Below are 13,129 nucleotides of genomic sequence, written 5' to 3' on the forward strand. Positions count from 1 at the left end.
GTGCCAACCTGAAAAGCAATGACAGTGCAGCAGTGTGCACTTCATCACTTTGGGGTTGGGGGGGGGGGGGGGGGGGGGGGGGGGCGAGCAGGAACAAATTCATCAATATTTTCATGGAACTCCCAGTGATATGAGGAGGGTATGAGGAGGGTAAATTTTGCTTGAATCCTCATCAGCGTCTCAACCAGAGTTCCATCATGGGGTCGAGATTTCAGTCCAAATAATCTCATCAGTAAATGTAGCCAGGTGAACTAAATGTTTAATGTCCATGATGAAAAGGTGTCAGTCCCCTAGATCCATCCCTTTCATGCCTCTGGAAAGGCGTGCCCATCGTACAAACGCTGAGCTCTTGATAATCTCATTCAGTCAAGTTAGGCCTGCGCTGCCACCATCTCCCTCGCTACCTGGAATGCTGCCACCAGGGAACCCAGCTGCAGTTTTTCGCTGGTCCCCGCAGCCAGTCGATACCTGTGCACGGGAGAGAGCAGAGCAGCAAACAGAAGTGAATGGCGCGCAGAGGAGAATGTCTCACTTTTAACACATGTCATCAGTGATCAAATAACCAAATCACATAATTCACAGCAAGAGAATACAAATTGGAGATATTTTTCTCATAAGTCACACTAGCCTTGTATGCTTAGATCAGAGAGTAAAATCAATGCATATCTTCAGGCAATTAAAATGTTTCTTTTTTCACCAAAGCATTGCTTTCTCTGAGGATTGTTACTGTTAAAACAGAAATATTCGCAGCACGACACTTCCACAAACTGGAGTCAACGGCCTTTTTTGCAGCATGACATTTACCGAATTGCCTCAAACATTCAATGCTGATTGTGTAGGTGAAACCTTTTGTGTGCATTTTACTTTTCAGATCCTGGCTCCTTTGCAAAATTCAGGAAAGTTTCATGCCTGCGAAAATTTCTGGTTTCACAGTACTCAAAATGAGATTCATGGGTGATAAGTCACACACATATCCTGTATTACTTTAACTTATCTGAACAAGTTTTGGAGTCACCATTCAATTTTCTTAATGCAGCAAAAAAAAAATAGATCATGCAATATTAATGTTCCACAAAACACAATTTCCCTCTCACAACCAGGAAACAGTTGCTGAGATGCAAATGATGACTATGACATTGTGACTTTTGCCATTTGATCTGTCAAACTAGAACACATAATCACTTTACCCAAGTCAGTCCACTTATACAAAGTTTAAGGTGATTAATTCTACCACTATCATTAAATAATTATTGTGGTCATGGCAAACAGAGGTCTAGAAACAAACAGACAGATGAAATGAGAGATGGATGGCCGCAAAACTTTAAAGGGAATCCAAACCCAAAGAGCACTGTGGATTGAGTGAAAGCAGCAACATTAACAGTAGAACATATCAGTGAAAGTTTGAGGAAAGTCGGATAATCGATGCAAAAGTTATGAATTTTTACAGTTTTTATGTTGGAACCGCTGGAGGAGGAGACTAATAGAGGTTATGACATATGAGTGGACAACAATATAAAGAAAATAGAAAGAAAATTCCACAAAAAGTCATTTTTTCATGAAAATTACACATTCCATCAACTTGATACTGACGTATGTTAAGGGTAGCAATTATTCCCCTTGATTTCTGAAAGCGGTTAGTCAAGTGCTTTTTTGTAATGCTAGAAAAGTTGAATTTTTGTGGAATTTTCTTTACATTTTCACTGATGTGTTCTACTAATATTGCTGCTTTCACTCAATCCACAATTCTCTTTGGGTTTGGGTTCCCTTTAACTCTCCACGACAACCATGCTTTCGGACCTACACGTGGGCATCATGGTACTTACTCAGCGTCGGACATCTTGTCGAGAAGGTAGATCCTGACATTCTGGGGGAATTCAACTGAAGACAAAGAGATGAGAAAATGGGGTAAATCTAATATATTTGATTCTTTTCCATTACTTGATAAAATGTTACAGTTCAGAAATGTTGCATCTTAGAGGCAAAGTCAGTAGAGGGAAAATTAACTGGTCAGAGTTCTAACGGAAAGCTGGCTTATGTTGTCAAACATATAACGTGTAATATTCATGCGTCTTTTCTCTGATGAGAAACCATACATATTCCATCTACACAATGTCTATTCACTCAGTAAAAACTTTATTTTTTTTTCAAATTTCCATTCCACTTCACTTACTCAGTCCAACAAATTCATAGAATAAACAAGGAAAATATATGAAATGTCCTTAAGAAAAAGAGTGAGAAACCACTACTCAACTCTGTACAAAAAAAAAAATAATAATAATAAACAGGAAACTGGCATTGATATGTATTATAGGCACAAGGTTTCTAGGAGCGTACCATGGCATCAGTGTGGCACAGAGGGCATTTCCATTGCTTGTATGCAATGAGTTTTCCCTATCTCAGTTGAAACGTACTGGAGTACCCACCCATGAAACCTCCTTCACCTCAAATAACCACTTCTCATAAAATAGTCTCACCTACCCAGAGCCAATCACTGTTCTCTTAGGGGTGCCTTGTCATCATCATCGCTAGGTAACTGTTTTTTGTACATGCATCCAGAGGAACGTGAGTGGGCGAGACAAAACTGTCTATGGATGTATATTCAAGTTGGGATTTGAATCAATGACCTCCTATGTTAGGATTCAGAGTCTTATCCGCTGTACCACGGTGCTCCTACTTCACACTCATTACTGAATACGCCATATATATAGCGAGTCTAATTTTTGGCAAATCGGTACTTCCCAACAATTTCGGAGTTGTTACATTCGCGATCGCGATCGTGGAGTACAATAGTGAACAGATAAATGTATGCGTGCACGTCACGTTCATGTCGCGATCAGAGTTGATAATATTATGTTGTTGACTTCACAAACGGCACCCGAATCAGCAACTTCACGAAGACAAAAATCTTGTGAAATATATGGCGTACTGTATAACAATATTTTCGTGAATTGGAGCCGACAACCTTTTTTGCGGCATGAAATTTTTGCAAGTTGTTTGTGACATTCAATGCGCATAGTGTAGACAAGAACTTTCATGTGCATTTTAATTTCACGAATCTTGGCTCTTGCGAAATTAAAATGCACGCGAACATTCCTTGTTTTACAGTATACAGCATACTCTCTATAACCTTCCAGACTCACTTCTGTGGACGTAGGTGTGGACTTCCAGCAGGATATCTTGTAATGCCAGACCCTTGATTGTCTTCAGGTGGTTGATGTCTGAGAAAGAAAGAGTTAGGGAATCTGCAAAATGTAAATTAACTATTCAAATTGATGAAATTCTTGCACTAAGTTGTCTTCATTGCAACTGATTGACAAATTGCCCTACATCGACGTAAATAAGCACTGAATTGAACAGTGTTTTAGTTGTAGCCATGACAAAAGAAATCATGGGCATATATACATGAGCAGGATCTGAACCTTCGTGCATGCTTGAAGGATTAGAGCCAGCTCAGGCTGTTGGGTGGAAGCTCAGTGGTCTAGCAGATAAAATGCCTGTCCAGTGATCAGGAGGTCGTAAGTTCGAATCATGCTCAAGCATGTATGCCCATGATATCTTTTGTCATGGCTTCTACTAAAACACTGATAAATTCAGGCCTTATTTACGTTGATGTAGGGCAATTTGTCAATCAGCTGCCATGAAAATTAACTAATTTTGCATGATCTGGAACCACCATGATTCCTACAAACTACTGGTATGATCTTCTCAAAAACTGTCATCTATTTATCTTTCAACATACATCACTGTCTGGTTATAACAAAATTTGAATAAAGCAAAAGATAACTGCTGGTCGCAAGGACTTCTTTAAAACAGGAGTCGCCTGTAACACTCCTCTCATTGTCTGTGGAAAACCCTCCAAAACTATCATTTGCTAGAATTATGCGGTCTTCCATCAACTTATGATATTTAGACGTCGACAGACTGAGAAAAGGATACTGTTGAAGGCAGTGGTGAAGTCTTTGTTTAGCATCCAGTCTACGATACTCTCGATGTCTGACCTCAGAGGGTGGCCAGTGCACGTGTACACATTCTCCTCATTCACATTCTCGTATGCCATTGCTGTGCTCTGGACATTTCACAGCGTGTGCAGACAGTGAGAGAACAGCGTTATCATTAATCACACATGAAACTGCCACAGGATTTACTACATGCATATATCCCATTTACCTAACCAGTCAGTAATATAGGCGAAACATCAATCCATGTTCAAATTGCCTGAAATTGAGAAACACCAGAGGGACACTCTGCACAATGAGCATTTCATTAAAACATAACACACAAAAAACAAACAAAAAAACCTACCCAAAACACCAATGAAAGTTGTGAATTTTCTCATTTTGAATGCTCTGAAACAGCTATATCCCTCACAAACACATTTTCAAATTAGATGAGGCTAAGACATCGTGGCAGGACAAATGGCAACCTATGCAGGTAAGGGGTGGGTTACAACTGTCTGTGGTTCATCAAATCCCTAGTGTAACTAGAAAATACGGCCATCATACGAGCTACCTGACCAACAACAGGCACAATAACAACACAAATGCAAACACTAATGCAAAACACCATAAGAATGACATCACTGTTGGGGGACAAAGCCTTGTATCTAAAAAAATGTCAAATGTTCACGACGGTAGAAAAACATCGCCAAGCACTTAAAAAATGGGATTTAGGCTTCATTTTGGGGGTAAGACAGCTAGGATTTCGACAGGACATCACGTAACTGATTATCTGACATTTAATTAAAGAAAGAAGAGATTTTCATCAAAATCTGAGACACAAGGTTTTGTCACCTCAGCGACAATATTCTTAACATACATTTTGTCTTTTTTTCTCTCTTCTTTTTTTTTTTCTTTTTTTTTGGGGGGGGGGGGGGGGTGGGGGAACATGAAGATCAATCAGTCAATCAATCAAATGCCCTGAAAACACTAACCTGGAGAATGTTGATGACACGCCTCATGTCTCCCTTGGCCAGTGTAATGAGAGCCTTCTTCCCATCTTCCGTCATATCAATGCTGTAGAATGATGATGACACAGAAAACTGCATCAACACTGGATGTAGAAACTTTTTGTAAACCCTACTAGAAATACCACAGCCTCATTTTGATGTCATATTGGCTAAAAAAAAAAAAAAAAAAAAAATATATATATATATATATAAAAATGACACTGAAGAGCCTGTCATGTTATTGTTTTGACAAAAACTATCAGACATACTGACTTTCCATCGCTACATTTATCAGTGTCATCTAAGCCAACTTCACTATAAGGTAACTCATAAAGCAGTGTACTAAAGAAAATTGTCTCTGTTATTAGCTTTTATCATGAGTATCAATAGATCTTGTGCAACATAGAGTAAACAAAATATGTGTACATTAATTTCTCACCAGTACCAAATGGTACACAGAGCTACTGTATACGCTGTTATTTTCGCGAATGAGGAGGTCATAGACATTTTCGTGAGATGTTGTTTTCGGGAATTGATGCCGACGCTAACGTAAATGCGCTATCACCCAAGCACATCGAGACATTTGAATTTGCTATCCAACTCTGATTCACGAAAATTAAACCCTCGCGAAAATAACAGCTTATACAGTACTGTAAAACATGATATATTTGCGGCATGAATTTTTCGCGAATTGGAGCCGACGGCCTTTTTTGCAGCATAAAATTTTCGCATACTGCCACTGGCATTCAATGCATATAGTGTAGAAAAGAACTTTTGTGTGCATTTTTATTTCGCGAATCTTCGCGCTCGCGAAATCCGCGAAATTAAAATGCACGCAAACATTCCTCGTTTTACAGTATATGAAAATACTCTATGTTCATGATGAAGGAATTACATACTGCTGCCCGACCATGTCATGTGATTCCAGAGAGATCTTAAGTTGGATATTGAAGACTACAAAGGGGGTAAGGTGGATGTTAGTCCTGTAATCATAGCCAGCAACCCCCCCCCCCCCCCCAAGTCTCTTACCCTTCTTCCCTGACGACATACTCCAGCCTTGGGATTATCTGCTGGTTGTCCAGCGGGCCGAACCTGAAGCGAGTGCAGCGAGACTGCAGGGCAGGGATGATCTTGGACAGATAGTTGCAGATGAAGCAGAACCTGGTGTTCTCTGTGAACTTCTCAATGACTGCAGAAGGAAAACAGTTTTGAGAAAGAAGAAAAAAAAAGTTAATGCTTCTTAAACAGATGAATAAATGAATAAAATAATATTTGTTCACTGCTATGACTGGTCGATGAGGGAAGATCTCTATCTTTAATCACTGCAGGATTAACACTGAATCGAAAAAAGGATTAGCACATTTCAACACTAACTGAGTAATATCAGGTACATATCTACTGAGAAGTATGTTTTACAATATAAGTATGTTTTTTTTTATCTATCTAGTATGCATTTCTTGCACAATTTTTTCCTGTTTAAACCAAAATATTAATTTTGCCTTCAAAGATATACTGTTCACTGCACATCAGAATGTCTTGAAGGTTTGCAGAGGTTGACAGTTCTGCAGATATGAAAATTAGCTGAAAGCAGGATACTGACATTTTTATTTGGCTTATTTTGTTTGACATTTCATTGAGATGTTTCTTTACAATAAAGAACTTTGTTGAAGGCAATTCTGTTTCCTTTGCATCAATGATGCAACCCACGGCATATACTGTATTTCCTGTCTTAAGTTTCAGCAATTCTTCAATACAGTGAGAAGTTCCACATTTGAGACTGGGGGACTTGCATGAACAAAATAAACTTTCAAACATTAGGTTGAAGTGGTTAATTTCTAGAATATTAACATTGTGGTCATATTCAGGGAAGAAAAAGCTGGGTTTTTTTTGTCTTTCAGCATTATTCTTGTCTTTCTGTGTGTATGAAAAAAATGCAGCATCACTCACAGTTCAAGTCAACTTCAACAACTGGGGTAAAATCAAACAGACAGAGTTAACGGGCTGTTAACGATTGCCCCGACCCTGTACAGGCATGCTAACCTGGAAACATTAAACTGCACAGTACTTGAATATGAGACCATTCTGAAGCAAATAAATTTCACACAACATGTACTCTTAAATGAATCCCACAAGGATGGGAACAATCATCCCCCAGCATTCCCACTGATTCCCACTGATCAGTTACTAGCCATCCCCTTTAAATGGGAACAGTTTATTTGATATTAGTCTAATCATCAAAGTTCACTCTGACATGAAGGGGCATTGCACTCTAAGGAGACCAATTTCCAGGAAAATCCCAACAGACCTCTCCGGAGAGCATTCTGAGCATCGTGGGTCATCGCATCCGCCTCGTCCAGGATGACGAGCTTGAAGCCGGACCGGAAGATGGTCCTGGTGCTGGCAAAGTTGAGAATGGTGCCTCGCACGATGCCGATACCCCTGTCATCCGATGCATTCAGCTGTACATGGCATCAGATTGTTGGAATGATGAGATGGACAATCGACATCTTGGCAACACATTTCCAAAATGATTCATTTACAACAAAGTCATGAATCCACAGTAAATCATAATGCTGCCTCAATACCTGGACTGCAGACAACAGTAACTGTCAGATGACAATCCAACTGATAAATTTCAAGCAGAAATTGTTATGGAATTCTATTTCTGTTAAGTCATCACCATACTGTTACTGCAAAATTGAATGATGCCACAAATTAATTTTGAAAACACCTGGTAGATGTTGAACTGCGTATTTACATGCATATTTTTGTCAGTGCAAATCTCAAAGTATAAATAGCTTTGCAAATGTTTGTCTGTGGTATGCAATACAGCTTAGTTGAAAAACTCTTGAAGCAGTGTAAAGAAACACACCGACTTGCAGGGCGCAGGGCTCAACACTAACTTTTTTTCTCTGGTCTAAAATCTTTATATCTGAAATTTTAATGGTCCCAAATAAAAGGAAATACAACAATCCATTTCAAATTTTAAGTGCCCAATTGGGCCACCAAAAAAATTTTTCTTTTTAAATTTGGTGGGCGACATCAATTTTTAGTGGCCCCCGGCCACCACTGTCAGGCCCTGTGAATTTAGTGTGGTTATAAGCACAGAGTTACTGTGTGGTTGCTACATACCTCAAGAACCATTGAGTTGAACTCCTTGGGCAAATACAGCTGCTTAGCCACAGCCAAGATAGTGGAGGTCTTTCCGGTCCCCGGTGGTCCATAGAATAAGAGATGCGGCAAGCGGTCCTCCTTGATGAACCTCTGGACTGAAAAAAAAAAAAGAAGAAGGTGAGAGAAACCAAATGAAAGCTTGCCCTTTAGAGGCCAGGGTGAAAAACCAGGTGGAAAATGAATTGAATTTCTTTTGTAGTTAGATGGACGACTCCCTAATAAAGCATGCAGGACCATACAGCTCATATTTTTTTCAAACTGGGAAAAAACCTTGCAAATTTCAGTAGTTTTAAATGCAAACAGTGGAAAACTGATCTGAAGGATATATAATATAAATAAACTAGAAATGTCGCTATGGCGACTGATGCCTCCGCCATAATGCATGATTCTCCCAATAGGTGTATAGTACAATGTCTGCACAATGTGTGGTGACAGTTTTCTTGAACTAGGTTTGCTATAATTGTCTATGAAAGAGTTCAGGTACACATGTATTTGGGGAATTGAGGATTTTTACTTAACTTCTGACTGACCCTTTTATAAGTTTATGCATTGAGTAATTTTAAAGGTATGAAGAAAGAGTGTAATAACAGTGCAAAATAGATTTTTTTTTTGCATTTAAACCTTGCCTTGACCCTTAACCTTTGACCTTTGACCTTCTGGCAGGAAATTTCCAAGAGAATCTCCATTAGGTAATACATGTACATATTGTATATTGAATTTTAAAAATAATAATGCAAGCATTGCATATATATACTAGTATATGAGGGAAATAGTAAAATATTGAGGAGTTGACCTTGACCTTTGACCCCCTGACTATTGACCCATGACCCCTAAATTCCCTAGATAATCCCTTCCAGTCAGTACATGCGTATGTACCAAGTTCCATGAAGATACATTGAACCATTTGCGAGAAAAGTGAAATTGTAACATTTTCACCAAACCTTTGACCTTTTGACCTTTGACCTTATGACATGAAACTCTCTCTGGAGAATCTTTACGCAGTAGTACATGTCCACACCAAGTTTCAAGAAAATACCTTCGGGCATTGCATAGATATGGGGGAAATTGCAAAATTTGTAGCATTTTACCTTGACCTTTTGACCTTTGACCTCTGGACAATGTCACTAAAATCTACTCAACTAATTGTCCCATCATACATCATCCTTGGACCAAGTTTGGTGAAAGCTGCTTCATCCAGTTTTGAGTTATCACGTAAACAGATAAATTTTAGGATTTGACCTTGATCTTTGACCTTTGACCTCTGTCCGATTTCACTGAAAAACTAATCAAGTAATTGTCCCATCATACATCATCCTCCAACAAAGTTTGGTGAAATTTGCTCCATCCAGTCTTGAGTTATCGCGTAAACGGATACAATTTCATGATTTGACCTTGACCTTTGACCTTTAGCCGATTTCACCCAAAATCTAATCAAATAATTGCCCCATCATACTTCATACTTGGACCAAGTTTGGTAAAATTCCAGTAAATATTACTCAAGTTATCGCGTGAACGAAAGCGGACGGACGTACGGACGTACGTACGGACGGACGGACGTACGTACGTACGTACGGACGGACGGACAACCCGAAAACATAATGCCTCCGGCACCACCATAAAAATGAGCAAAGAAAATGTTCTAAATATTAGTTTCTCATCAGTTTCCCTTTGCTTGCATCTATTACATGTTCATATATTCAAAAGTGCACCACTTTGGTGATCCCATTCATCACCAAGATGATTTCCATCCTCAGGGTATATGTCAGGTTTATGTATGAAGCTTCTAATCACAAGAGCACTGATAATTAACATGTTTCTGGGAAGAACACTGTACAGGGGCTTTCCATAGCTCAGACGATAAGAGCACGGATCGAGCAATCCGGAGGTCCCAGGTTCAAATCTCGATGGAATCCCATTTTCTTTGCTCCTTTTTAACTTACATTTCATTAGCAGCACATTTCACAAACTGGAATTCACATTCACAAACTGGAATGTTGTCATCTTTGCGATGCCTGAAAGAACTGAAGCATATTTCCACCTCTACAAAACCAGAAATACATCAATTTCTTACTTACTTGTTGTGATGATCTCTCTGTGAGAGATGAGGTCATCTAGAGAATTTGGTCGGTATTTCTCAACCCTTTGAAAACAAGAAGGAAATATAGTTAATGTTGCACTGTTGCTTGCCTTACACACAGGGGTTAAAGGAAGTTGGCAAATTGGCATTAAACATTTTGGTAGCTTATAACTAGTATTACTTATAACCCTGATGCTACTTCAGATTTTCTACCACAAACCAGAGATCAACCCAGAAGTTCCAATTTGATAATGTTTCTTCCTAGAATTAAAAAAAAAAAAAAAAAAAACAGTGACTTACACAAACATAAGACAAAAATTAGTCTCTGTTGTGATGTTAATAAATAGAGGTCTATATCATTGAAGCTCCCAAGTTTGGCCGAGTCTGAGAAAGCCCTGGAAATACAAGAAGCTGAAAATGTACTCTCATCCTACATGCAGAGGCCATGTAAAAGAAAAAAGAAAAAAAGAAAGTAGTCTTTCATCCAGATTTCCGACAAAGATGACGTGAAAGGTCCTTACTATTTGATACCTAGGTCTTCATTATTGCGGACAATGGTCTTACTAGAGCTAGAGCCTAGAGGTCTATCTGATATTAAAGTAAACCTACGTTGCTGCCTACAGGGCAGCAAGGCACTAGTGTAGAATCATGCTGCCTCATGATTCATAGAATTTAACTAGATATACAGTAGATCTATGCACAGCCCAGTCGCTGTATTTCACGGGGTCTGGTCGGGCTACATAGAGTATTATTACCCGTACCAGGCATCTGAGCTGTGGTTCTACGAAATTGTATTCCCCTCGTAATACGCGCGGGATTGCGCGCCAGCAGGGAGAAGAGGGGTAAATTTCTCATATTCCCCTTTTTGGCAAACGCCGAGGGGAATAAAGTATCCGGGCACTTGAGCTCCCAGTCAGGAAAATTTGCTGTTGATGACAGTAAATTTCTTGCGGACTGGTTTTGCGACAAAGGGCAAATTCCCATAAGTTAACACGTAAAACTAAAGGACGATCGCTGTTACTGTGTGAGCTGGCTGTTTCTACGCTCGCCACATACCTGAGTTCGAGACAGAGAGCAAATTCCCATAGATTAACACGTAAAAATAGAGGACAATCCCGGCGCCTGTGTGAGTTCGCTGTTATACACATGCCGCGTATCGTGAGCTAGCAACTTCCCAATTCACGGCAATAATTTTCCACTCGGCGCTAGCTAGAGCTCTTACTTCACTTCATTGCCCGCTACATCAAGGGGATGTAGCGCGCAATGTGGTGCAGTAAGAGCTCTACCTCGTGTCGAGTGGAAAATTACAGTGATTTGGGAAGTAGCTGTACAAAGTTTAAATTGTAATGATTTAATTTACTGCTCAAGATGACTGAAATGGGTCATAACAATGATATGGACCGTCTACTTTCGGGGGATACGACATTAATTGCCCTCACTAGAATTGTATTGCCCTCGTCTTCGACTCGGGCAATACAATTCTAGTTCAGGCAATAAATGTCATATCCCCTCAAGGCCAGTCCATATTATATTACTAGTAATTATTAAATGGGTTAGTCAAATACCGGTTAGTGATTGGCTAAACACAGTCACGTGATGGGGGCACATTGGTTATGTTCGCCCATGGGCAGAACATTTTTGTAATGTTCTCCTATGGGAAAACATTTTCACATAACAAATGACAAACGATACCAATCGATTGATCATATTTTTCACGCAATCGATAGGATAAATTTGCCTATTCCATACAATTTGAAAAAACAGATGACCGATTATTGTAAATGCGTACGAAACTGTGATTTGAAGCTCTATGAAGGACCTGTAAAAGTGAATTTTGGCCCTGCGCGAGCAATCGAGTGCGTTGTGCTGGTGCAGTGGTGGTTGACATTGCAAACATGGCTTGGGTACTGTAAAATTGGATATTTTCGCGCAACTTATTTTTCGCGCTTGGCCGGGTGAGAAGAGTTTCGCGTGTTTTCAATTCCGCAGAATCAAGACATCACGCACACACACACGAACACATGGCAAGCAAAAATATTCGCATGCTTTTATTTTCGTGCTAGTTTCTGGTTGCGCGAAATGCGCGAAAATGTCAACACCGCAAAAATTTCCACTTTTACATTATCTATTTGAACCCAGGGTCCCAGGCATATAATATAGATCTAACAGATGACTATGACTTTTGTTGTTGGGAATCCGGGAACATGTACACGTTACGGTACCAAACATTCCACCCTCAGGGTTTGAAATGCAATTTCGGGAGGCTATAAGTCCCTCAGTAGCATTTCAAACCCTTCGGGTGGAACATTCGGTATGTTCCCTCCCCCGCAAGTCATCATCTTCTAGTATATAAATAGTATGTGTAGAACAACAAAGTGCCCTAGTCCCATGCTCGGTTCCCGCTGTTTATAGTGTTAGTTAAAAATAGATACCACGTTCGTTTGTCAACATAATTACGATAAACATCCCCAATTACCGATACATCAATTACAGCTGCCTTCAACTTACCAGGGAAGATTTTTGTTGGCGTTATCCCTACTCATTTTATTGTACTGATCGCCCTGCTCTTTCTCGCAAAAATAGTATCCCACTTGTCACTTGAAATAACGTCGGATGTCAACCTTCGGAAAGCAGAGCAAGGGCAAGGCGCTAGGATCGGCAAGGATCAGAAACTGGTGGTATGTACAATGTACGTACGCTACCCGGTGAGGCAGGGGTACAGTACCGGGCCGAGAGTGGTGGGTATGGTTGAGTCTGCGGACAGCTCACAGCGAGATACGGGCTGCGGGATGTACACATACACATGGTATGAACAAATACACATGGTATGAACTTCGCGCGAATCTTTAGTATGACGGATGAAGCCATTTTTAAAGAGGGGTAACTATATAAAATGTTGTAGCTTCTTGTTGTATTTAAAGTACATCCTAAGT

At 39.8% G+C, this 13,129-nt stretch overlaps 1 protein-coding gene across 1 annotated transcript; it reads right to left on the reverse strand.

Moving 5' to 3' along the window:
• Window positions 1–371: 371 nt before the first annotated feature.
• Window positions 372–12,822, reverse strand: LOC139709970 (replication factor C subunit 5-like). The gene is made up of 10 exons (XM_071621918.1): window positions 12,705–12,822; window positions 10,195–10,259; window positions 8,078–8,214; window positions 7,251–7,404; window positions 5,975–6,134; window positions 4,931–5,012; window positions 3,937–4,066; window positions 3,141–3,218; window positions 1,824–1,878; window positions 372–468 (listed from the first exon to the last, which is right to left on the reverse strand). The coding sequence occupies exons 1-10, from the start codon at window positions 12,737–12,739 to the stop codon at window positions 372–374; spliced, it is 993 nt and encodes a 330-aa protein (XP_071478019.1). The 5' UTR covers window positions 12,740–12,822.
• Between the last annotated feature and the right edge of the window lie 307 nt (window positions 12,823–13,129).

Source organism: Diadema antillarum, unplaced genomic scaffold, assembly GCF_040938485.1.
Source record: "Diadema antillarum isolate AM-2024a unplaced genomic scaffold, OU_Dant_1.0 seq00001484_RagTag, whole genome shotgun sequence".
Classification (NCBI taxonomy): domain Eukaryota; kingdom Metazoa; phylum Echinodermata; class Echinoidea; order Diadematoida; family Diadematidae; genus Diadema; species Diadema antillarum.